The sequence below is a fragment of the Carassius gibelio genome, chromosome B3 (genome assembly GCF_023724105.1).
Source record: "Carassius gibelio isolate Cgi1373 ecotype wild population from Czech Republic chromosome B3, carGib1.2-hapl.c, whole genome shotgun sequence".
Classification (NCBI taxonomy): Eukaryota; Metazoa; Chordata; class Actinopteri; order Cypriniformes; family Cyprinidae; genus Carassius; species Carassius gibelio.
In genome coordinates this window covers 16,429,852-16,457,496 of record NC_068398.1, presented here as the reverse complement: position 1 = coordinate 16,457,496, position 27,645 = coordinate 16,429,852, and the positions used below count along the sequence as shown (strand labels likewise).

The following is a 27,645-nucleotide window of genomic DNA, read 5'->3' as shown; positions in this document are numbered from 1 at the left end:
TATGAGCAATAATTTTCCAAAGCTGAAAAAAAAAAAAATACAATTCCTAGTGTCTTGTAAAATACTGTAGTTACATTTTTATCTGACATTTCGAATCCCGAAAACACTGAGCTTTCTGAAAAATGCAAGTGTAACTGAATTTCCAGATGCATTTAAAAGCAGGTATATCTTTTGGACACACTTAACTCTATCAGACATGCATTTTGTCAAATGGCAAAAACAAGATATGCACCTGTCTGTTATAGAAAGAGTCCTCAGAGTTTGTCTTTCCTTCAGGCTTCTTTTATTAAAGTGTCATTAGGGGTTTGTCTTGATTCTACACAGTCATGGTCATTTACAATGAGGTTGACACAAACAAAACCAGAACTAAAGCATTAGGAAAACTCAGAATGAACACCTTGTCACACCTGACCACAAACCTGAAATTACCTGCTTGCAAGAGGAAACCATTATTTTAATAGATTCCATGAAACTAGTTCAACTTTAACTTTTGAGATTTTCATGGGAATTATTTTGGCAAATGCGTTCGCCTTCACAGGACCTACAGTCCCCCTGAATCAACCTCAAGAGCACAGTGATAATAAAAGATCATTGAGATCACAATGAGAAGAAATAATATAACAAATAATGCACGCAGTATTCATTTACCCTCAGCAGATGCAGTTTACTGTACCTTTCAAAGGTTTGGGGTGTACAATTTTTTCAGGTTTTGGAATTAAGTCTCACCAAGGCTTCATTTATTTGACCAAAATGTCAGTAAATACAGTGAAATATTATACTCTTAGAAAAAAAGGTACAAAGCTGTCACTGTGGCAAAAGCTAAAATGTACATCTTTGTACCTTATTTACCCTAAATAACGGATATCAGTACCTTAAAGACAAATATTAGCACTTAACATGTTATTACCTACAGTGTGTGTAAGATATATATATCACTTTTGATCAAATTAATGCAACCTTGCAAAACATCTTATTGACCCCATACCTCTAAAGGGTATTTTTACTTAAATGGTATGTTTGCACCAAGCACTAATATCAACAAATACCATATTGTTTACAGTGAAAATTGTGATAGATGCTACTTTAAAAAAAAAAATTAATTGTTATGTTTAACACTGTTAACAAAGTTGGCTGTTTGCAGAAAAGATACATACAGCTACTATAGTCACCGACATGACGGTCAGAGTGGAATTCTTTTTCCACAAGATAAATGGCCTACAAGATTTCAGATTTGTGCTAAATATGTAGTGCATTTGGAAAAGATGAAGAAATTACTTCACAGTGAATTACTGGGTTTATACAGTATGTACATAAAAAAAATGCATTAAATATAAAGTGAAAAAAAACACAATTCCCTACAAAACAGAGGTGAAGGTCGCTTATTAATAATACATTTCTCCCAATGAAACAAATGGATCTCATGTATCGATCAGTGTTGTTGTTTTCTTCAGACATTCAGTTAAATGTATGTCAATGAGGTAACTCTCTTATTAGCTGCAGTATTAACACAGATGACACACAATACCTCATTTACACAACATACATGACACAAGCTAGTACACCAGTCATTTACACTGTCCACTCGCTCCTCATTTCACATTAACATTCATCTGGAACAGACTGGGGGTTACATCTACTTTTGTCTGAGCATCACCAGACTTTGGTGCTCAATTATTTATACTGACTGCGTAGTTTTAAAGAAAATGTCAAGTAGGAAGACACTCTTTGAGAGGTTTTTGTCCCTGTTAAATTTAATATTTCTTTACAGTAGCATTCCATTCTTCATTCAAGACACTCTTCAAAATAAAAATGAAGTGAAAGTCCATAAACCACTGGTTTAGAGGACGACAGAAGAGAAGAAGTGAAAGAATGAGGGACACATTAAAAAAGAGAATGAAAACAACACAAAACCTGGCAGAGGTCATGAGGTTAAAGCTGGACTTATTCATTCAGTACTCATCTATTCAAAATACTCTCACATGCCTGCCTTTTTTATACAAATTAGAATGATAAAAAGAGAAGTACACTTTATTTATACATATACATAAACAGCATATTCTGTGGGTGGATATTATGTGATCTCTTTGATAAAAGCTCTTATGGCTCTGTTAAAGAAACAGACTAAAGAACATGTGCCTGGTTCTGGAAGCAGCGGATTCTTCTTTTTCTTATTGCATTTCGATGAAAAGTGCAGTAGTCATGCAAAATGCATAGCTTCTAAAGACAATACATATTTGCTCTTTTGTTGCAATAGCTCATTTTACATCTGGAAAGCTGATGGAAGTGCTCTAAGCTCTTGCTAAGACCACCATCAAAACAGCTAAGAAGCAGCAGCAGCAGCAGAAATAATGGTTTCCTACAGCAAACACACGAATGAATTGATAAAAACCACGACTTTTTACATGGGAGTCTTTCATCCACAGACCGTCTGTGGTGTGTGAAAGCCTCTTGACCTCGATAATCAGACTTGTGCTGAACTGTTCAGTGTTACTTGCTAAGAAAGCTATCATATGTGACTTCATGTAAAAATATCAGCTGCTTTATGATTATTTCTGTCCAAAATCCACCTGTAACAAACCACCACAACACATTAAGGTTGCCTTTCCTCTAATACTCTAAAGATGCCATTTTAGTATTTCTATCACTCAGTTATTGTTGATCCAAAGCTAACACCGTTCGTTTACCTTTTCCTGATCAATGTATAGGTTATAGGCTCCACAGCTGAGTGAACACATTCAGCCCACAGAAGCTCCACACTAGAAACAGTGCAGACTGTCCAAAACAGGTTTTTTCTTATATAGGCCAATAGACCCATCAATAAGGCAAAATTACCCCATCCTCACTTAGAAATTAATTCATGATGTCATTTTTAAAGAAAAACCTGAATTATGGTCGGAAAACACCTCAAAAATATAAAACTTGCATACATTACAAAAATATTTGTACTTTTTTTAAATGAACTGAAAAAAAGATATTATACCCAATTAGTTTTTATATATACTGTATATCGGACATCCTTTTTGGGAATCACTGGTCTAAAATGCTTCATCATCAATCACGTGACATGAATATGATGTGGACTGAACAAAAGTATGACATCATTATATTCTGGTATAAGAAACAATATTGTTTTTCTTTGGCCCACAGGAAAAACAGCTTCCAATCGCTGATCTGTGGCATCATTAGAATCCGACACAATGCAGTTTTTACCTGCCCTCATTCATGCACTTTTAGGTTTGTAAAATATAAACCGAAACATTATTTCAGAGTCAAAGAGTCTAGAGAAGGGCTTGAAAAGGCTGGTGTGTGTTGCTGTAGCAGCAGTGAGAGGAACATGTGAAGACATACAGTACAACACACCCTGTTCATTACGGCTACTCACTGGGCATTAGTCAAGAAACACTTCTGTTTATCTTTCAGGGAGCTGAAATTCATTCAGCTTGTTTCGTGAGAACTACTGTGATCTTTATGAATCTTATACCACACAAAGCAAGATGTGATATGGCTACTATCACAAAAACACCTTTCTGCAGTTTTTGATTTCTGATATCCCCAGACACGTTATTGTTCAGCACATTAATCTCATTGTGCTCTAAAGAAGCTGAAGCCATTCAATGCCATTGACTCTTCATCTCTTATAAGCGCTGCAACCAAATTTAGACAGTAGTAACACACAAATATATATATATATATATATATATATATATATATATATATATATATATATATTTACCATTAGCTATGTGTGAGCTAATTCCTCCAAACGTTAATGAAGATTCAGTGATGTTGAACAGATATGTGTGAACATGTCTACATTTTCCAAGCACTGTACTCTGAAGGTTGTTGTTGTGCATTTTGTGCAGATTCTCTCATGGACACAACAACATGGCTATCAAACACACTACTTCTGCCAGTACACAAGAATGAGCCAAAACTTGCACTTAGTATACACAGGGTTCCCACACCCTTACACCAATTCATTGTCAATTTTCCCAATCATTTATGTTTTTTTTTTTTTTTTTTTTTTTTTTTTTTTATAAAACAGATTTTTATTACAGTATGCTATTTGTTTTCTGGGCATAACTAAAACAACAACAAAAAAAATATTCTGACTACAGGAATGTCTTCCTTTCAAAATTTTTATCAGTTTTCCTTTTTCTGGTTTACCAGCCAATTGGGATTTACATTTATTTTATTTATTTATTTTTTATTGCGATTGCATTCACAAAAAGTGAATTTGTAACCAATAAAACATTTTTGAGATGGTCATTACTACTAAGATTTATATTACAGACTACAGAAGTGAACATGAATTAAGTTTAATCATTTGCTTATGATATTTAAACATAATTTTTAAATTATGGGTTCGATTTGATTTATTTTGCTGTTTGATATTGTATCATTGAGTGTTGCATCTTAATTTATATATTTTTTTACATTGTTTTAGCGCTTTGGGTGTGAGAAAAGCACATTCTAAATGAAGTGTATTATTATTATTATTATTATAATGATTTTGTAAAAACAATTCTATTGAGATTGCACACAATAAAATATCATCGTGATGGTCATGACTATATAAATATATATTTACAACACGCATTTCCAAGACTTTTCCACGATTGTAATCATTCCCAATACTATTTTCTAGGCCTGGAAATAAAAATGGTTAAATACCCTGATGTTTCCTGATATCTATGACTGTGGGAACCCTGGATTGATCTTTCAAAGTTTCTTGTAATGTTGCTGAGGCACTTCAGTCGGCCTGCACTGCTAGTGCTCATTGATCAGATGGTAAATTGTCTCTAGCCTGCTTATTTTGAACCCTGCCAAAAGCACCAAATATCAGATTACACTGTAAAAATAATGGGACAGAAAAATAAATATAGTTACATTACCATAAAGGCAAACGATACATAAAAACAAAACAAAACAAAAATCAGATTAGCAACTCATTCCTCAGTCTTCACCATGTACCTCCCTCATAATCACCAGCACTCCTCTCTTTTTCTCAGTCTGTGTTATTCATTGGGACTTTCCTCCTGTATTTCCGGCATGTTCTTTCTATCCTTGCGCAGAGTATCAGTGAGGGGTCGAGAGGAGCTGGGGGACTCCAGCTGCTTGGGTTCATTAGTGTGGTAACTGCCTTTATACCTGTACAGGTAAATGTAGAGGCCGTACAGGATCAGGAAGAGCAGCATCAGAGACACTGTCACGATTACTGTGGAGAAAAGACACAGAGACAGAGAGAGCAGTTGTTAGCATTAAGCTTAATACTCTTACGCTGCTCTAGTTGAGCCGTCTGCAAATGATGGCTTAAACATAATTTGTATCATGTTGCAGAATTGAAAGGAGAGACTGCTGACTGTCAGCGCAAATGTACTCATAAGCTTTAAAGGGTTAGTTCAGCCAAAAAAAATAACATTTTCAGCGTCATTTACTATTCCAAACCTGTTTTACTTTCATATTTTTCTCTTTGAAACACAAATGGAGAGTTTTCATGCAACCAAACTGATATGGATTATTTTATGATTTCCAAAAATCCAAAATGTACCAACATTTGAGGTGGTCACTATTGTTATTATGGAAAAGAGCGCCATAAGGATTCTTCAAAATTCTTTTTTTTTTCTGTGTGTGTGTGTTTGTGTGTGTGTGTGTTCCACAAAATAACAGTACACAGGTTTGGAACAACATGAGAGTCAGCAAATGATGACAGAATTGTTCTTTTAACATCTTGACATCTTGTAGTTTTTCTGTTTTGCTGTGAGAACTGCTTCCTCTGGTAAGGAGGATTAAGTGTGTGTGTGTGTGTATGTGTGTGTGTGTGTGTGTGTATGTGGGAGAAACAAGTCTTGTTTGTCCTAGAAAAGAGATGACAATCAGACAGAAAAAAGAGGATTTGAGTGAAGCAATGATGAATAATTGCAAATGATGAGCAAGGATTCTGATAAATTTCTTTAGGAAAATGTTAGTGTTCATTTTGAAAAATTGTCTTTTTGTATTGTCTTGATGAGTATTTAATTTTTGAAATTATCGCATTAGTATTATAATAGAAGCTCTGTAAAACATTTACAACAAATAAAATTAACAGGTTAATGTAACAGTGACATATTTTGAAATATGGTCATTTGTAAAGATCTGATGCTTATTACACCTTGATTTATTCCACATACAGTATATTATCCGTATATGACGTATTATCACTGATTATACCAAATTTCTGTCACGTGTAGAGGATCGTCTTTATGCAGAAGCTTATATTCCCATGAATGTTCCCTAATCCTGTCTTCTGCAAATTAAGAGGATTTTAAAAACAGGTTTTAGCATCACAAACAGAAGATCAGCATGATTCGCAGTACTGCCTGACATGCTGAATAGGAATTAAAGACAAAGAAAAGCAAGAAGAACAGAATAGTAAATACATAAAAAAAGAATTTTGCCACTTTTATTAGGAGGATGGTGGAAATCTGACAGGAATAAAAAAAAATGGCGCTACAAGATAATAAAATGAGTGTGACTGTAAACTTACGTGTCATCCAAGGAGGAGTAACATCATCATGAATGTAATAAAAGACTAAAAAGAAAAAAAAACACTGAGGGTTAAAACCAACTTTTAAATCACAGTGTAATAATACAATAATAATATACTATACTAGTAAAAAACACTAATAAATTGCTTAAAAGTAAATACATTGGACCATATCTACTTTACTTCACCCTGCACTTATTTACTTATTCACTACTAATCAAATGTTTCGACGTCAGATTTTAAATGTTTCTGAAAGAAGTCTTGCATTTAGTCTTGCATCTAGCTGCATTCATCTGATCTGAAAAAAAAACAGTAATACTTTGAAATATAATTATCAGCAGCCATTACTCCATTCTTCAGTGTCATGTGATTTTACAAAATCATTCAATTGTAATATGATTGCTTTCTTCTCAAAAAACGTGTTATTATCATAATTGAAAAGGATTCTTTGCTGAATAGAAAGCTAAAAAGAGCAGCATTTATTTGAAATAGAAATCCTTAGCAACATTATAAATGTCACTTTTTTTAATCAATTTGATGTATCCTTTCTGAATAAAAGTATTAATTTCTTTCCAAAAAAACCCCCAACAACAACATTTGAATGGTAGTGTATGTTAGAAGGCACTCATGCGAATGTCAGGATATGTAATCTTACACAGGCCAGTGAACCAGGGGTCATCCTCCCAAGGGACATATCCTAAAACAGGGGGAAACGCCCCACAGTTAGACTCCACCACATATCCTTGAGTCGTCACCGGTGGATTGGTTACATTGGGTCGGAAGTAAGCCTTCAGTGGAGCAAAAATATTATATCGGACCCCTGATATACAGCCCATAAAACCTGGACTGTTGTGCCTCTGAATTTCGTAGTCGACACCTCCCACCTCTACGAAAAAGAAAATAAATCAGATCAGTCTATTAAATGCAACTTTTCATCCCCAGGCAACAAGTTAAGATCAATATGCTCATCTTACCCATGACTCGACCCAAGAATATCGACTTCGGTGAATCAAATCTGGGAATCTCTCCCGGTATTAACTTCTCAATCCATGGATCCATGTAATCCACCTAGATCCAGGTGCAAATACACATACAAACAGTAAACTCCTGCTGTGCTTATAACTCTAGATGTAGTCTGATCTAGTTTGAGATCCTACCTGTGTCCATATGGTGTAGTTGTGTCGGGTGATGTTGACGAAATGAGGGAAGCCGTCGGCCATGTTTCTGTCAGTCAGCTTAAATTTGTAGCTTATTATCCCAAGCCGATATCTCAGCGAAAGAGTCCCTGCAATGGTGGTGACATCAGTGCTAAAGCTAATGTTTCGTATGCTCCGCTGTGATTATGTGTGTGTGTTTACCATCTTTCTTGAGCAGGACGGCGATGTAATCATTGCTGAAGGAGCTGATATACAGCAGCACAGCTGGGGCCTGTAGAGTGCTGAAGCTGAACTCTATGTCGTCAGTTGTCGTGTTGTAACCGAGGGTGAAGTTGTGCCAGTGAGGCTCTATCCAAAAGTTCGCCCACCATGCATCAAAGGAAATCGGCTCTTTGCGGATGTCATACCGCAACCACGCTCCCACGTCGAAGAATGCCCCAATATCTAAAAGGATGTGACACAAGCAGAGATCACAGTGCTGTTTATGTCAGGTCATGTCTCGTGGCCAATCCTCACATGTGAGGATGATGTTACTTGTTTTTAGGTAAATAAAAATGGACATGATAGAAAAAGTTTGTCTTAATAACATTTCTTTAGACTTGAAAAGAATAGACCTGTAACAGTTTGTATAAAATTTTAGTATAAGAAGGTTATAATAAGTTATTATACCTGATGAGCACATTATGTATCCTTTAGGTGAGTGTATTAAGATTTACTGAAGAAAATAAAATCAGCTCAAAGACTAAGATCTTGAATTTTCCCACAGATTATCAAAACAATGCAGTTTAATTCACAGAACAGACAAATCCGTCACTGTTAGTCTGGATTTAGATGCTTAAAATGGAAAGTGGACCCAAAAGCTAAAATCTGTCACTCTCTCTTTTTTTAAGCCAGTGAATCTCTCTTTAACAGATTCTCAAATTTTTCATGCGTCACTTGAATCAGTTTTGATCCTTTAAATCTCCTAATCACGGTTTCGTGAAATTAAAATGCATTTGTAATAATTAGTATTTTTTTCCACATAAGGATGAAAAGATATCATTTTAAATTTGCATATGTTTATTATGAAACGGCTGCAGTCTGTTTTGTGCCATGTCAATTTGTGTCATCATAAGTGTGAGAGAGCAAATGCAAATGTGTGTTAACTCACCTAAATGACAGTAATAGCCGTCGAAGGCTGTGTTATTGCAGTCACAGATGTATGAAGCGTAGCCATCAATGCACTGGCCTCCATTTCGACACGGTATGGAGGCATTCAGACACGCTCCGGTGCAGTTCCTACGTATGCCAGCCCTCTCGTCAACCTTACCCTCCAAATCCACAGGCACCCCGTTCATCCTCAGCCCACGCAGACAACCCAGAAAAGGCCTTAAGGTGTGATTGGCTGCCCCTGAATACAGTGCATGGTATCAACTGCTTAAAGCAATGTTTTCATATGAACTCTGCTAGAAACTCCAGCTCTGTGATTCTTACCTACGAGCAGTGGTTGTGTGAACTTCATAGTGATGTAGGTTTGGCCCGGAAACTTGTGAATGGCCGGAGGCAGGAAATCAACCTTGAGACGTGCCAATTTCACATTGATTTCAGCTTCCACGTAGTGCCATTCATTATCATTGAGAGGTTTAGGAGAGCGCAGGGTCACGTTTCTAATCCCATCACCCACCATGAAAATGAAAATCACCTCAGTTGTAGCTGTGAAAATTTAAGCAGAAACTGCTAAAGGAGACATCAGATGATATCAGTTGATATACAGCATATATTTTTAGGCTTTTCAATGGGATTTACAGTCCCTCAGCCATGGAAACAGCACTCACAATTGAGTTCAATTCGTAAGAAATTACGCAGGTGGTCATCTGAGCTTTCCACAAACACTCCGTTAGTTCGGTAGGTCCTGAAGTGGAACGTGATGTCAGCACTGGTCCCGGGCTTGAAGGTGGGGAACGTCAGATAGGTGGGCTTGGTGAACGCTATAGTGTGCCAGATACTCCCTAAGAAAAGGATTTCCCAACAGCGAATCAGTGCAAATATACATTACTCAAATCAACATTTTATGTTCATTTCTTTATTTATTTGGTAATTATATGTTCAGTCAACCAATCAAAATAAACCCCTATAGGCTCATTTAAAGCTTTGTGTTTATTTTGCGATATATCAAATAATTGTACATTTCCCTTTACTCACACGTCAGAAAGGATCTTCTTATTATTTAGACAGACTTTTCATCCATTTACTCACTGTCTCCATGGCAGTACAGTGCCCCAACACTGTAGCGCGCCTCTGAACCGGTGCGGTTCGTGTCTCCTATGACAATCCTCCTGACAGGCAGGTGGTCTCGGAACGACAGGTAGCCCTTATCTGAGTGCCTGGTGAACGGAAATCAGCCTTTCAAAGTAAATATTTAGCTTGCATTTATACACTGCTGTTCACAAGTTTTGGGGTTGATTAGATGTATTTCTTTGGTTTTTGAAGGAATTCTCCTATGCTCACCAAGGCTGCATTTATTTGATTAAAAATACGGTAGTAATGTGAAATATCATTACAATTTATAATAACTGTTTTCTATTTGAATATATTTTAAAATGGCATTTATGCCTGTGATGTCAAAGCTGTATTTTCAGCCCCATTACTCCAGTCTTCATTTATATTAACATGTTGATTTGGATAGCATTTCTTATTATTGCACTGCACTTCTCAATTTTGTAGAAACATTTTTTTTTGAGACACATTTTTTTTTTCCAGGATTCTTTGTTTAATAGAAAGAGCAGCATTTATTTAAAATTATTTCCAAAAAAAAGTTCCCTGAGGTCCATTTATTTTCTATCTTCAATATAATATAATATAATATAAAACACCACCATAGGCATGCTTAGATAATAAAACATAGTTTTCAATTGTTTATTCATTCTCACCATTGGCGGTAGTCTGCGTCACAGTTGCACCAGTACTTGGAGTCAGTGCAAGTTTGATTGACAGCACATCCACATTTCCCACTTTCAGGGAAAGCTCCTCCCCAGTATTCATGACTCTCATTATACCGACCAATCCAGTAAGTGTAAGGCCGTCCACCTGTTTACAACAATAAATAAAACCAAAGAAACACTCAGTGCATTCCTACTGTAGGCAAGCCAGTCTCACAAAGCAGGGAACCATGACAATTGGCCCCTACTACGTAAACTCATTTCAATGGTAAAGGCTGACTGATACGAGTCCTATAGTTACTCAGCAGAGAAAAAGGCTGAGAAGGTCAGTGACACTAATTACGTGCAAGCTCCTTGCAGTTCAGCTGAGTCAGACCATTGAGTGTTTTTGCACTGATTGCCTTAAGATCCTAGCTAAGATCAATACTTTAACAGCCATCTAAAATTCACAGCTATAGTTCCTTCTTATTCTACTATGCTATATTTTAGATAAAGAGTGATGGCTGCATATAGAGTACACTGTAACACAACATTTAAATACATTCATTTTTACTGTGGAATGCAATAGGTTGTTGACGAACACAATTTCCACTCTTTTCAATATAATGAAAGTGAATTGTTATTGGGGATGTCAAGCACCAGATATATATATATATATATATATATATATATATATATATATATATATATATATATATATATATATATATATATATATATATATATGCAATTAAAGAAGAAACATCATAAATCTATCATTATTCCCTGTCTTTTCAAGGCATAAGTCATTCTAACTCAAATACTCTATTTACTATATACGTCTAGTGAGCTGTCAACTGCTATGACTAGATTTTGAATCAGTAAGTTGAACTCCAGAACCAGACCAGATTTTGTGTACTGCATTAACTGATTCAGCTCAAAAATATAATTTGTTCATGAATTGGTCATTGCTAATTGTCTTGTGAATGCTGGTGATTGCAAGAGATTAAGAATTTCAGTGCATAATGAGTTAATAATGAGGATTTCAGTGAATAATGAGTAAAACTTTACACTGAATATTTCATATAGCTACAGAATGTATGGAACGTAGTGCAGGAGTCTAATCACATACTTAGAGTGACTAAGCTTTTGAACTTACCTGGAGTATTGAGGAGGCGTGACTTGTAGCAGGAGAACTCAATCCACTGTTCGCAGTATAAAGATGTGTTTGCTAGGGCAGTGACTTCATCCCACGATGCATTTACATACTGGAGGTCCCCAATATACGGTCGATCCATGGTGGAGCCGCTCACTTTGGTGCTTTTCATGCGGTTGTGCTCAATAACAGTCCATGATTTTTGCACTGAACATATTATAGGATAAACCTCAGCATGTTGTGAAAAATCTTTCTAAATTGCTTCAGTTTTACTTCATACATACACATATTGCAGTAGACGGTGAAAGGCTTGAGTGGTCCGCTCAGATCTGGATCTATGGTGTAGTTGCCTGACCAGTACTTCCCGTTCAGTCTGTAGGCCTCACATGACTCCCTGTAGACCGCTGAGATGACAGAGAGAGGCTTGATTCTCATGTTTTACCAACAAAAAGTCAATACAGAGGAATCTCCTCAATGAAGGACACTCACAGTTATGACAAACTTCCCCCTTGTAGCCGGTGTTGTTGCACACACACAGGAAGTCATTCCAGGACTGAATACACCTGCCTTCATGTTCACAAGGGTTTGGACTGCATCTGTGAAAAAAATAAAAACAACAAGAGACGGTCGACATTTTAATAATGCACGTCTCAAGATATTACATTGGGCATGTCATGTTTTCTTGCCAATACTGTTGTTGCCTATTGAACAAAATATGATTTGCAGGTGACACTAATACGAGATGAATCAACCTGAGGGTTATATTATAAGCTCAAAACCAAAAAACTGTTGTTATTTTTATAATTTAATCATCTTATGATTTATCAGTGATTAATCCATCTAGTTTATCTCCTTTGTGAGGCTTTGTTTCTCTTTTATGAGTATTTACGTATATGATTGTATGTTTGTATTATTGTTATTAATAATATTTTTGACAATAACTGACACTTTGGAAAAAAAATTTATTTGTATTTTTATTTTGTAATCCAATCCAGTATGAATACTTACAATTATGTAAATCAAGATACAAAATCTTGTGAAAATATTAATAATTTGAAGGCAAAACAAGATTATTGTCCTACCCCACTGACAGATGTTTTCTGGTTTCAGATCATTTTGATTAGACTAAAGAAGTCATTTATAGCTTCTAAAGTAAATCTATATTAAGGACTGTTTAGCTATTTGTACTGTTTTTTTTTTTTCATTTACATTTTTCTTATTATGTTCATCCTGTTTGCCTATTACAGATCAAGGCATTAGACTTTGACGTAAGAAATAAACACTTAAACTCAACTCATATCACACACATGCATGCTAGTTTTCACATCATGGTGGTGATTCCCATTGATATATATTGTTTTTATAGAGCTGAGCTACTGATATGTCCTACAAGTGTACTTCTCTCCAACAGAAGCCATTCTGTATTTTACATGCTTCTTAAAATTCCAGGACACTGTTGGCAAAGCCCAACCACACAAACACACACCTATCAGTGATTCCGCAGGTGCCCAGCAGGATTTCGGCATATCTGCCCCATTTCCTCTGCAGCATGACATCTATATCCACCGGCTCATCATCTATAAAGATCTGCTGCATGCAGCCATGGAAGCGAGACAGCTTGGTCACACAGCGTGCCGTGTTATTGGTCTTAGGACAACCTGCAGCACATCAGACATGGAAAATTAATCGAGTTATCTGCTATGCAACTGAAAGGCACTGAATGCATTCACATTTAGTATAGATTAGAAACATTAGCATTTATGGCATATGCATATTTATGTATAACATGAAATATACATAATATTGCAAACACTAACATTGTTTCACAGTGATTTTTGAGGCAGTTTTACAGACTCCATTTTAGTCATGTGGCATTGAATCATAACAGACTAATCCTCCTTAGATTCTGTTACTTACCCCCGAAGAAATAGCGATCTCCTGTACGAACCATGAAGGGGTTGGTGATCTTCAGTGGTGAGCTTTCATCTTCATCTATAGTGATCGTTAATAAGTTGTCTTTGGCGGTCAGGTCTACTGTGTGCCAGAAGCCGTCATTGAGACGGTACCCTGAGACAAGGCGAAATAGGATAATATTTACTGTACTGTATCTATTATATTTGGTGTTGGTTCTGCTAAACTCTTGGTCTTAAAGGGCTCTGTTCAGTCCTCTCTTATAGAAACAAAGTTCAAAGTGTCATAATGACTATGGACACAGTCCTCGATCATACCTGCAGCGAAGCGTAATCTCTTGTTTCCAGGCTGCATTAGAGTGACGTTGACTTGTCCTTCACTGAGGCCCAGCTCCAGAGAGCCCAACTCATCTGCAAACCTGGTGAACATCAGTAACCCTGTGTAGTCCCATGAGCGAAACTTAAACTTCACTGCCAGACGGTTCTTCCGGAAGAAGCCGGGGAGCTGCAGGTAGTTGTTCGGTCCTGCAAAGGTCATGGGCTTCCAGAGGAGATCCCGGCAGGTATAAAGCATCTTTTTCTGAAGAAAGGCAGAAGAGAAGATGGAAATGTACAAATTAATATTACAAATATTTTTTAAAAGCAATACAATTGTCATCCAAATGTGACATAATATGTAGGATGACCATACGCCTCTTTTCCCCGGACATGTCCTCTTTAAAAAAAAATGCATCCAGCTGGGATTTCTATATCACCCAAAATGTCCGGGATTCGGCTTCTCCTTTCTACAGTCGCCATTCATTGTGTGCGTTTTTGTGTTAGAGCCATGCACGCTGTTTTCTTAATCCCGCTCCCGCTGAATTTCTGACCATTAGCTACTGTGTGCTCATGCAGACATTATAATATTGCATATAATTTTCGCACATCAGGTAGCCGATATCAATAAGCCGAGTATTTAAATCACTTTGGATGCCGCTCGTGTTGGATGCAGGGTTGCCAGATCTGCTTTTTCATTCCACGATTTGGACTGATTTTAATCTGTTGCGACAGGTTGATTTTCTTCCCTGGGTTAAAGGTTTGAAATATTGTATAAATAACATTTGACTGAAATGCTTGTATTGAAACATTTTGCATTCTACCTATGATCAAACTGTGGCAGATGTTAAGTTTTGTGAAGGACGGCCACTGTAGAGAAAGCCTTTTAGCTTGGTTTATACTGGGACTGTAAAAGTTATTTTAGGTATGGAAATTACATATAATACCCTAAAAATAAGTGATTCTTCATCTCTTAATAATTCACCCACACTATGCTCTTGCTGTTGGTAGTGTGAATGTAAAGAAATCATAGCATACCTTTTTAGGAGCTAGTCGAATTTCAGGCTCCTGATACTGTGTCTTGGAGATGATATTGATTCCATTGATAAATACGTTTTCCATGCAGCCACGGAAGTTAACCTTACCAGGCAGATGGGGCACGTCTTTCTCAATCACGCCACCAACATAAATCTAAAGAGAAATGGATAATTGCTGTGATCAGGATGCAGGGAACATTGATTCTTCATTTAAATCTTCTGAACAAATGTGTGTCATTTAGTCAAGTGTGCATCAATAGTCTATGTGTTTAATCCAACATAACACCTGTTTGTCCAGATCAAGGTACTGGAACTCTCCGTTGAGGATAGCAGTCTCTGTCTGGCTGTCCAGGGTGAAATTGACCTCTCGTCCGTAGCGCTTGATGGTGACATAGTGCCAGTGCTGAGTGTCCAGAAGGTTTCCCAGCATCATTGTGGTCATCCCATTGGTGTTATGGACAGTGCTACTCCCTGAAAAAGAGCAGAAATACATGGCCTGTGATTGCAGTTAGAACGATAGACAGATAGATAGATTTGTGATCATTACCCAGACTGATATGTAAGTAGAGGCGTCCAGTCTTTAGCTCCAGGGTAATGGAGTCTCCCTGCAGACCTTCACTGTGCAGGAGAATACCGTCCTTCTCCAAGGTCTTAAAGTTTAAAGCGTAGCGGTCCTGAAGTGTCCTCATTCTACCCCGTGGGAATGAATACGCCACCATGTCATCCCCCTCAAACTGCATCACATATGAGTCTGTTAGGGTCAAAGGTCAAAGAGTATAAAGAAGACTGTCAGAAACTGTATTGGAAGATGTTCTTCATCTTAAAAACCAGACACAAAATTGGCACGCCAGTTTGTCTAGTTGAATGACAGGAACCCAGATCATCAAGGGGTACACTTGCTCCCTAATTGCTTCGAGCTTGCATAAATGAGCATAAGACAATGTTTATACAGTAGTTGTTGAATTGACAAATGAATATTCAATTAATCCATAAGCTTAACAGGCAGTATGTGTGAGTGCTTGATATTGTATCCAGAAAAAATATAGTTATTTTATGCAGTGCAAAGATATTAACATTTAAATGACACACTGCATGTACACACACACAAACTCATGATTTTCAGTATTAATATGAAAAAATCCTTAAAAAAATGTAAATATAAAAATGATATAGTATGTTCCCTTTCAGTCTGAAAATGATCTTATGCCATTTTACTTCTAAAGCACATGGATATATTTATTAGAAAACAATACCAAAATACTGATTAAAGAATTATTTTCTGCAGTACAGCTCAAAGGACCGGTTAACATTACACAACATTTTCTGTATCAAGTTAAGATAAAGTTCCTGGCAGCTGATAAAACATAAGCTGCTGCCAGTAACTCAGTGAGCAGTTTACCGTAAGGACAGCCATAGAACTCTACGCGAAGGCCGATCTTGCCTCCGTTCTCAGTATTCCAGCCCATGGGATAGATGCGCAGATGTTTGGCAGTGAACGCATAATGAAAGACGTTCCTCTTCACCTGGTAGTAATTCCAGTTGCCAGGCAACGTCTGAGAGATTCAAAAATCTGCTATTAGAGGCTCTATAAATGTTACGCCCCATTTAACAAACAAACCGCTTCTCTCGCCTACAACTAATCCTACATCAAAAACGTAAGTAATCTCTAAATTCTGAGTCAAAAATGATACAAATGCATGACCTCTTGGCCTCTGAACAACTAAACATCAAGATCATTGATCAGCACAAATCATACAAACACTCTCTTTCCAAACACTCATAAAGCATAGATTATTTTTACCATGTTGCCTCCTTTCATGACATATGGAGTCCATGCGTCGAATCGGTCCCCGTACAGCAGCATGTATTTGGTGACCCAGTCATAAGAGTTGAAGGTACCCTGAGTAGCAATGGCCATGATACGATACTTCCTCCCCAAGTCAATCTGCATCCATGGCTGCCTGTCCCGAGGGGACGGAGACCAGCCGCTGCTCCCTACATCATCACATTTACATTCATTCATTTTGCAGATGCTTTTATCCAAAGTTATTTACAAATGCATCATCACACAAACATTTGAGAAATTTGGTTAATAAAACACATTCTCGAGCCATTCTTGTCATGGGCTGCAGGAACCATTATAGTTGGTAAGGCCTTGGTCCCTATTTGGGCATTCATAAATTGATAGATATTGAAAAAAAATCTAAATAGTCTATATTATTTTTGTATTTTTGAGTTCTAAACAATAAACATAAATTTCCCAAATCCCTTGTGTGTTTTTGGCACTTCAAATAAAGCAAAACGTTCAAATTGTTATTTTTCTCCACCAACCAATTAAATTTATGCCTATAGAATCCCCTTTATTTAAATGTCTATGTCTACAGCAGATCTTATTTTACATATTTAATGAAAGGTCAAACCAAACAAATAAAATAAAATAAAAGTCAGCATTTAGTGCAGCATTCAACTCTGTTTCAAGTGATTTTGTGACATTAACTTTTTCTTATACACTATATTATTTTCTTTTTTATTCATAGCTCCGTTATGTAAGATATAGTTACAAATGCTTTTATTCACAAAAAGCCAGATATTTTGTTTCAAAAGGCAACCCATCCAGCAGTTTGCTAGTAGTTGTAGTGGCTTACAATGTATCTGCTAATTCAAAAAATCAGAGGAGGAGGTTAATATCACTTCATTATTCTCAATGAGATCTATTCCAACTTATTTCTGCAACCCATGCTTTTTATGGTGTAGTCACTTACCATACAGTTTGGCAAAGTGTGCAGAGTAAAAAAAGTTATATCTGGAGGAAGCATGGAAAGAGGAGGCGTAGAGCGGAGAGATCAGTGGATCTAAGCATGGCCCTGAATAAAGAGAAAGAGAAAGAAAATTACTGGAAACAATTAACAACAGCATTTCATAAAAGCATTATGAATGAATTATGAGAGCATTATCATAAAAGCAAAATGAGTTTTTTTTTTTTTTTTTTTACTTCTGACACAAGATTTTAACGGAAGAACACAATAAAACTAAGTTATGTACATAAAGTACCTGCAATAAATACTTTTCATTTCTGTTATGTATAATATTTCTATTATATAGCACCATCACAAGCGCAATAAAACCACTCTTTCATGAGAACTGAGTGTCTGTGATTTCAAAAGTGAAAAATTGGCTGGAACCGCTTATTGGTCAACATAATGTAATGCTTTGGCTGTTCTGGCTGAGATTATTACTAGGCCTAATGAACAACAATGACACTTGACATTGCACTCAAAATGGCATATAATCTACCATGTAACCCTATTCACTGCCAAAACAATCAACAAAACATATACATCTTCATGACTGAAAGCAAATTACTGTAATCTCAGACAAAGAAGTACCATGTTTAAATATTTTGCCACTTGCTTGAGCAACTTAATATGCAAATCTGTTTAAGAAGTAATGAATGGAATATTAAATTTTTACAGCATAACTGTAAATTCATCTATCAAAGATTGTATTATTGCTCTTAACTTCCAGTTCTGGTATCCTCCTCCTTCACCTTCAGGTCCTTTTCTGACTGTTTATATTATTAAAAAAATCTTCTGTTCACAATAATGAACAAGCTTTTTCATTATCTTTAACAACATTTAGATTTAATTTCAGAATAATTGAAAATAAATAGATTATTTGTGGTATGAAGAAGCTGAGGATCCGTTGCATATATGTGCACATAAATGTGCACTGCAAATGAATCATGTGTGAAACATGCATCATAGTTGTTACATACAAAAATATGTGTGTGACTTAGTGGATAGATAGAACATTAATAAGGCCCTTTTACCAAGTCTTGCCATGTCATTTCATCAGTCCCTCTGTTGCACAAATCCCTGCTTCAATTAGGCCTGGCAACATTTCAGCCTAATCTAAACGGCAGAGTCAGATAAAGCCACCTCAATCTCACCCTCTCAACAGAGCTTTAATAAAGCCATAAGCCCGAATGGCATCGCATCTCACATGCCCATCTAGCTCACCTATCTAACAACAGATGACACACAAACCAACAGGAGTAAGAAAGGAGGACATGAAGAGAGATTGCTGACAAGCTAACAAGATAAAAAGACAACCAAGAGAAAAGACACAGACATGTGGACAGAGACAAATAGGTCCTGTAATTCATGAACAAAATGATTGCACTGGTCTACAAACAACATAAGTCATACTGTATCCTCCTCCTAAAATACTGTATTCTTTAACAATTATTTGTGTATCAGATGTTTTTTATCCAAATAAACAACAGGTTTAGGAGAAGAACAACAAATATGGAGATAATATAATATCTTATAGAAGTATCATAGTTCATATGGTTCTACAGAAAAGCACGAGCAAACAGCCTACAGACAGTAGAGTAGTATTTTTATGGGGTTCATTTGAATATTAAATGTCAAGTCAAGTCACCCTTATTTATATAGCACTTTTTACAATGCAGAACATGTCAAACATTGCCCCAATCCACAAGCCAGAGCAAAGCTGAGCGACAGAGTACAGGATCCCCCTGGATGTAGAAGTTAACCTGTCAGACCAGGTGCGAGAGCCGGCGACAGTGCCCACCTCGAGGGAGCAAGCCTTGGACAGTGAGAGCGCAGAGTGGAGCTCTGCCCACTGCAACAGAGGGTGAGCTGATAGTGCATCTGAGGTGACTAGACTTTGAGGGTGACCTTATTGACTGGGAAAATAAGATTTGCCCCCTCTCCTTTCTCCTTTGTCACTGCTGGTTCTTTCCAGCCCTCCGTTGTCTCCAGTCCCCAAGTCCAGTCCAGAGTGGGCTCCCGTTTCCCAGTCCAGCGACGAGAGAGATTCAGTCCCCAAGTCCAGCCAGCAGTGGGCTTTGAGTCTGGAGGACAGCCCTGAAAGCCCGGAAGCTCATGAATATCCACCCACCCATCCACTCCTGCCTCCTCCACCACTGTCATCTGGCAGCCCCTCTGCTCACCTTCAGCCCACCATCAATATGGTGTGAGCTCCGTTCTACCATCCTCCAGCATCACCATAGCTGGAGAGTCCATCACCTCCACCTCCAGCCTCCGAGGTCCGGACTTCGCCTCAGCCTGTAGACCCAGCGGCTCCACCTCGGCTCCTAGCTCCCTAATCTCCACCATCAGCCGTCGATCCACTGGGCTTCCTCGTCCCTCTGGCTCTGCCTTGGTCGGGCATCAACCTGCCATCACCTCCTCTGGCTGCAGCTCATCGGTCCTTCCTCTCGCTAGCTCCACCTTGCTTCTCAGTCATTACGGCTCTGCCGCAGATCTCTGGATCTCCGCCTCGGTCACAAGAGCCCTCAGCTCCACCCTGGCCCCCCATATCCTTGGCATCCCCCTGGCTCATTGGCCCTCCATCTCCATAATAGGCTCCAACACCACCTGGTCCGCCGGCATTGGTTGACCCCCTGGAGTCGGTGCCCATTTCTCATCCATGGCTCCTCCCTCCATCGGCTCCACCGTGGGTCATCATGGCTGGGGCCTGGGTCCAGCTGTGCTCCTCCTGATCCAGGTCCCTCTTTTCTACTCCCTGGTCTCTGTCTACCGGCCCCCTCCTATGTGTCGATCCTCCTCCTGAGTCTCCTCCCAAGCTCCAACCTATGCCTCCCTATATTGTTGCCTACGGTGCGAGGATGCACCTTCCGGGAGGGGGCGAAATGTCAACATTGGACCTGTTTTGTTAAGTGTTTCTGTCCTTGTTTAGTTTGATTATTAGTTGATTCCCCTCACTTGTCTGTCCATCGTTATACCCAGTCTGTTCAGTTTGTGTTTGGTGGGTCTACTAGTGTACTACGTGTGTTGCTAAAGCTCCTGTTGTGATGATTCCCAATGTTGATCCCCTTGATTTAAGACAGCTAAACGTTCCTTCATGCCTCCTGTGTTCTTCCTGAACAGCGTTATGTGACACTTATAAAATCACCATTGGAGATGTATTTAAAGGGAAGAATGGTTCATAAATAAATACACCCATTGTGTGCCCATATAATCTTAGCATTAAGGGTAAACACATTTGGCTTGATGTCTGCTATGGATGGCTTAGGGAGACTATTCATCTCAAGCACCGATAGCCCCCCTATAGACTTAAAGATAAATATGCATAAAAAAGAGGAGATGGGGAGGAGGAGGAGGATTGCCGAAATAACTAACAACAGAAGTGGTAGGAAGCTATCTTTTATACTGGGATATTAATTGGAAAATTAGATGGGCGTATTCCTCCAAAATTACATTAATAATTTCACGTATAATCTTACAATCCTTTTTTTTTCTCAAGAATACAGATGAGATTGGCTCAAGCTTAATTTGTTTGATTATAATTAGCTTCTAAAATAACAGAAGTCCATTATGTAATGTTCTTATATAATTGTGTGAATTTTTCAATGAGGTATTAACTGTAGCTACCACAAAGAGACTGCTGGAGTCAGACTGCTTAACACAGCAGAGGTTATTAGTATTCTGAACACTGCAACTGCCGGTGAGGGAACAGAGGGGGAAAAGAAACAGTTTGATAGAAAGAGAGCAAGAAATGGAGAAATGGAGAGAAAAAGCAAGTAACATAACAGAATACTGCATGAGTCATCTAGTTTATTCTCAAGTGATTTCAATTCCCATGTGATGCACAGTCCCCTGCTCTGTCATCTTTCAGCCTTTGACTAGCCGGCATCATCAAGCCATGAACTCCATTATGAAAATCTTCTGAAAGAAATGGCTTGTGGTGGAAACATCCTGTGAATATTCCTTTATTCCAGCTGATCCAATGGAGGAGCTGCACATCTGTTTCCTGAGATTTGACTTGCTAGTGAAAGACATGCTGACTGACAATGACCTTGGCTGTTCAAAGAAGGTGTGTGTGTGTGTGTGTGTTTGTGGGGGTTTGGTCAGGATGTGGCCTTGATACACAGCTAGTCAAAGGGGAACAATTATTCATGCTGTGGAATTTATGATTTTATGATATCTGTAGTTTTTGGACATTGATATATTGAAATAAATGTAATAATATAGGGGGAAGTTGTGGCCTAGTGGTTAGAGAGTTTGACTCCTAACCCTAGGGTTGTGGGTTTCAATCTGGGGCCGGCAATACCATGACTGAGGTACCCTTGAGCAAGGCACCAAACCCCCAACTGCTCCCTGGGTGCTGCAGCGTAAATGGCTGCCCACTGCTCCGGGTGTGTGTTCATGGTGTGTGTGTGTGCACGTTGGATAGGAAAAATGCAGAGCACAAATTCTGAGTATGGGTCACCATACTTGGCTGTATGGCATGTCATTTTAACTTTTTAGTGCTATAAGCATAAGCTTAAAAATCCATGTTAAGATCCATGTTTAAGGTTCTCGTCTTAGATTAGCCTCACTTTCATACTGTCCCAAAAGCACCAGTTTAGTATTCTGATTCACATTAGGCAGATAAATTAATCGACTGAATGTGTCCCAGCCCTATCTATCTTTGTAAAATATGAGATGCAGAGACTGTCTGTCCCTCTTCACCAGCTCTGAGATCAATGATCTCCACCCTGTGCTATTCTTTCCCCACCAGTAGTTGTGCAGTGCAGAGAGGAGTGCCTGCCCTGCAGGAGAAACATTGCAGTTATTAAAGCGCTCAGTGCAGAAGAGCTGCGAGGTAAACTGGGAATAAGCAATGACAGGGTCATGGAGATATGTGCCGAGACTTGCACATAGACATGCTATTTAAATACAAAAGCTCTGTTCCAAAACCTACTAGTGAGCTACCTCTCTTCCCATAGCCCACATAAGCAGCAGCCTTCTATAGGAGCATCCTAACTGTCATGGAAGCTGATAAGTGATGGATTCATAATGCTCTATTCAGTCAGCAATTGTGCACACCTTGCAAATAGCACAGCATGCTTGCCACACTATTGATTTCAGTAGATTTTCAGTAGATTTCAGAGTGATGTTAGCATGTTGCACAGTGAAATTATTTAATCATAAAAACACAGCATACATACAAATTGGATGAACACTGGGCTATTTATAATAAATAATTTCCAGTATTTTATAAAATATAAACCACCCTTGTTTTGTTTACCTTCTTTTTTTTACCCAGTGAATGTCTCCCATTGCATTCTGGGACTGTGTTCTCTGTGAAGGTCACAAGTGATTCTGCTTTACATTCTGGCTAAAACAAGAGGTGTGTCCCAGTTTGTGTACTTGTGCACTATGCCATTTTATAGTATAGTGTGTTCACACTGAACATTCCAACAAGAAGAAGTGCACTTCAAATTCCCAGATAACACATTTATTTAAAACTATGAAGGTTTTTTTCAGTTGCACAATTTATTAAATATATAATAAAATAAATGAATATATAATATATACAATAAAAACAAAAAATGTTTGCAGATGTGTGTTTTGTTGAGTATAATTTTTGATACATTAAGCTTTTATTGCAAAATATATATATTGCAGTGAAAGGCAACACAAATAAGAGATAATGTATACCAACATGAATAAGCATGCACAAACATGATACAGTACAGGCTTTATAGGATTAAGGATAAAACAACAACAAAGTGGAAAGCTTGACACTCAGCTGTATCAGCTTTCTTACATAGTAAAGAGGGAGGGTTTTCATCCCTTGTGTGTTCCTTGACCCAGTTTTCCCTAATGTCTGATATTCTTGTTTTCCTTGTGTCTGTTTCCTCATTTTGTTCACCTGTGCCTTGTCAATTATCCTCATTTGCTTGTGTACTTAGTTCTGTTCTTTGCAAAATTGAAGTTGAGCCACTGAGGTCACATGGACCATTTTACAGATGTCCTTGCTATGTTTGGGTCTGGGAACATTTCAGTTGTGTTGCTGTGAGGGTCAGAAAGCTCTCATATTTCATCAAAAAATCTTAATTTGAGTTCCAAAGATGAAGGAAGGTCTTACATGTTTGGAACGACATGAGATGAGTAATTAATGACAGAATATTTATTTTGGGGTGTGCTATCCCTTTAAGTCTTGATAACCTGTAAGTCATCTGTCTCTTGTTCCAATGCACTAAATCTGTGCTCACAAAGTGGTGATTTTAATTTTTTGCAAAATACCTTGTTGAAATTTTAAACTGTACTATTTCACTCCCTTATGATGTTATTTTTTCACTCTCAGTTGTTCCTTCTCTATTCCTCCAAAGACCTTGGCTGCTCTCCACTCAAAGATAAGAGAGAACAGTGACACATGTGAAGCGGCTCCTTGAATGCTCTCTCTCTCTCTCTCTCTCTCTCTCTCTCTCTCTCTCTCGCTCTCTCTCGCTCTCTGTCTCTCTCTGTAACACATGTGTTGAATTACAGGCACTCCCCCAGTCTCTGCAGGCTGATGCAGCACTTTGCTGTAGGAGAATCAAGTGCATATCACATGAGCTATCTTTCATCACTGGGAGGAGGCCACAGTACACTAAGATTGCTAGTTCAGATCAATCTGTTTGGGCTGCCTGAGATTTGAATGATCATATAGGTGTAGAGGCTATGGCTAAATTTTTAGCATGGTGAATAGAAACCAGGGGGGATCAGGTTGGTATGAATTATTCATAACAGGACTTGCAGCACAGTAGATGGCAGTCTTTGAATGAAATAAAAGCTCAAAGATTACTTCAAAATACTGAGTCAGTCTAAGGCACTGCAGCACATTTTTCTACAGTGCGCACACACCCACTTGACACAGACTAAAAATACACACAAACCTGTCACCTGAATCTTTTACACCTTTTTTGTGCCTTTATTTAACCAGGAGAGAACCTCACTGAGATTAAGAATCTCACCTTCCTCCATTCTGGATCTAATCTGTAGCCCAGTTTCAAATCCAAAACACATTTATACTCTCTATCATCATCTCACCAACCACCCTGCCTAAAATCAGCCTACAGACAGACATGGCATCTTCAGTCTCAATAAAAATTGAATTTTCAAGGCTTTTTTTCTGTGTTGACATAGAACCCGTTTTCAGTTTGGACAGTTTCCACTCCCTTCCAAAGATTTATGCCAAATGCGCTGTTTGTTCGGTCTCATTTCCCTGCTCAGTGCTGCCTGGATTATCTTCTTTACACAATACGTCACACTGAAGCTCTCATTGTTGTCAAAGTAGTGAAGTGGGAGCCTAGCAAAAGCCCACTTTTGGGATTTCACAAAAACTCATTCTTTCAAAATACAATGTACTATTATGCTTTATGCAAACACTGTATTGAAAAACAGTTACTAATTAATATAAGCAAATGTAATATGATTTGTAAAAAAAAAAATGTAATAAGAGCTGATATGTAAACAAGGAGATCTGTTATTTAAGGGACAGCGGGGGTAATTTTAAGCAAACTGAAAAAGAGTGCTATTGATATGAGATCATATGGAAAATATGAGAAAACTTCTTGAATAAATATACATTAAATGCCCCCTTAATTATAGAATGAATATCCAAATAATTTTAAGTACATACACATTAAAACATCACAAGCTTTCTTGCTTCACCAAAATATCACCTAACTGTGGTATTTTGTAGAGATTTATTAAATCATAGAACAGAATACTGCTTGAGTTAGGAAATATTTTGATTTTTGAGGATTTAAATGCTGTCTTGAAGGTAACCTTACGTGAGGATTCGCATGCAGTGTTCTACGTCATGTGAATTTGGGATTTCGGTGAGTTAATGCGCCCGCCCTCTGTCTCCGCATAGGGCTGCTCCCACAAGCAACTTCACGCAATGCGAGCCACGCCATTTCAAATGCACCGACAATCTCAACTTTCCCCCCATTAAGACACTAAAGACACGGCTAATTCCGCGAATACATGTTTCAAGAGTCTCTGTTTAACAGCAGGACGGTGTGTCCTTCGCGCGTGTCCCCTGCGCAAGGCGCACCTTTCCATGCAGAAACTTGTTCAAGTGAGCGCGCAGAAGCACTGCAATGCAGAAAGAGTCCGTAGTCACAGGCTAAGTCGCGAGCCCGGACTAAGGACTACAACTGTGCTTTACTTTCAGCCGAAACCCTCTGGACTTATTCATCTAAATATGGATTAGCAAAATATTTTACAATTTCACGCGGATTTAAATCAATACATGCTTCAAATATAGCAATTTTGAGATCAAAATCATTATGTCATAGTATTACTGATGCACCTTTTCTGATAGAGAATAACAGTCACGTTCATAGCAAATAAGAAACACTGAATTTGCACTGCATTTTGCATCTGCGGTTTGACTTACGTGACGAGCAATGCTGAAAAGCGAGAAAGAGTAAAAGGCTTGGGGCAAGAATTTTGATATCCATCCTCTCCGGGAGATGGAGTCTCTCTTAGATGAGCAAATCAAATGTTATCCTCTCCTCGTCACCGGACAGTACAGCATCGTTTATCCGTCCTTTCGGCCAACTTTAACTCTCTCGGCCGGGATGGCGATAGACTCGCTCGCTAGAGGCGGGAGCGCGCGCGAGATAGTGGTGCTGATGCTGCGCTTTGGCGGGAGCGCGCATACTTTCATTAAACCAAATTCCTTGATACTTGGGAAGTTGTGGCAATCTGGTCGAAATACAGATATAAACTCTCTTTTATTACAAACAGAGGGAGTGTGGAGTCGTATGGTCTGTGTAGACGGTGGACAGTCACGAATTTAGTGCCCGGGTTCGCAGTGAGGGAGGGGCGCAAGATGAGAACAGAAAGAAAAAAAAAGTTTTGGACTCGAGCAGTTCGTCATAGTGATGAGAAGTCCGAATCCTTTCCGTGAATCGGTTCTTTTGAACAGAACCTCTTACAATGATTATTTTACGTAATGTCGAGATTACGTTGCTCCTGACATCCTTGTATTGACTAGGCACATAAATTGAGTTCACTAAAATTTAAAATTAAGATTTAGTAATAAGGATTCCTTATCGCTATGTGTCTCACTTAAGTTTGTTGCAGCCTTAATAAGCCATTTAAATTACAATAAATTGACATTTTTATTTTTATTACAAATAATTTTTACCTAATTAGCCAAATATTCAGTTTACTCCCAATGCTCATTAACCGATTAATTGAAAAAATCTGACTCGATTTGTTCACAATCCAGACATCGCTCACTTAAAGTATTGCACCATTTCAATTATATATTTTTCTAGTTGTCAAGAGAGATATACAATAGTTTAGCACAGTTGTAGGCTACCTTGTATTCCAATTAGTGCTATCAAACGATTGTATAGTTTTTATTTAACGTAATATATGTGTGTGTGTACTATGTATTTATAATGTATATATAATTAAATACACACACATTCATGTATAATATTTTTTTATATCAAATATATTTGTTTATAATATAATAATATATAATTTTAATATTTGTATACTTTATGTGTGTGTGTATTTATATATGTATAATAAATATATACACAGTGCACACACATATATTAAGTAAACAAAAACTTTTATTTTGGATGTGATTAATCATGATTAATAATTTGACAGCATTATTACCAATGTAGAGATCTAACAACATGGCTTTAGTTAAAATATAGTTAAAAATGTCTTCATTTGGAGTGCCTCCTTGCCCTGCAGCATGGGTTTGCCCAGAGAGCACAAGTTCATTACTACAGTCAGTCCAACTGCCTACAATCAGATTTGTTTGTGGGGGTCATTTGTGCAAGGTGGGTAGTAAATCCGGATTTGTGTTGG

General features: G+C 37.9%; 1 protein-coding gene across 1 annotated transcript; it reads right to left on the bottom strand.

Moving 5' to 3' along the window:
* Positions 1-260: 260 nt before the first annotated feature.
* On the bottom strand, positions 261-26,510 carry cntnap1 (contactin associated protein 1). Its single transcript, XM_052551749.1, has 24 exons — positions 26,204-26,510; positions 17,761-17,862; positions 16,800-16,993; positions 16,398-16,551; positions 15,546-15,749; positions 15,285-15,469; positions 15,000-15,152; positions 13,965-14,226; positions 13,654-13,803; positions 13,223-13,394; positions 12,226-12,332; positions 12,021-12,140; positions 11,740-11,943; positions 10,593-10,749; positions 9,919-10,046; positions 9,498-9,671; positions 9,157-9,375; positions 8,834-9,073; positions 7,885-8,127; positions 7,684-7,811; positions 7,501-7,594; positions 7,182-7,412; positions 6,527-6,571; positions 261-5,218 (listed from the first exon to the last, which is right to left on the bottom strand). Exons 1-24 carry the CDS (start codon positions 26,265-26,267, stop codon positions 5,019-5,021), a joined length of 3,930 nt encoding a protein of 1,309 aa, XP_052407709.1. The 5' UTR covers positions 26,268-26,510; the 3' UTR covers positions 261-5,018.
* Positions 26,511-27,645: the final 1,135 nt, after the last annotated feature.

Coding starts and splice junctions, on each gene's coding strand:
- cntnap1 (XM_052551749.1), bottom strand. CDS start 26,267: ATGGATATCAAAATTCTTGCCCCAAGCCTTTTACTCTTTCTCGCTTTT. Junction 11,944..12,020: donor CACCGTCTACTGCAATATGT/GTATGTATGAAG, acceptor TAATATGTTCAG/TGCAAAAATCATGGACTGTT. Junction 8,128..8,833: donor CGGCTATTACTGTCATTTAG/GTGAGTTAACAC, acceptor ACATCCTTTTAG/ATATTGGGGCATTCTTCGAC.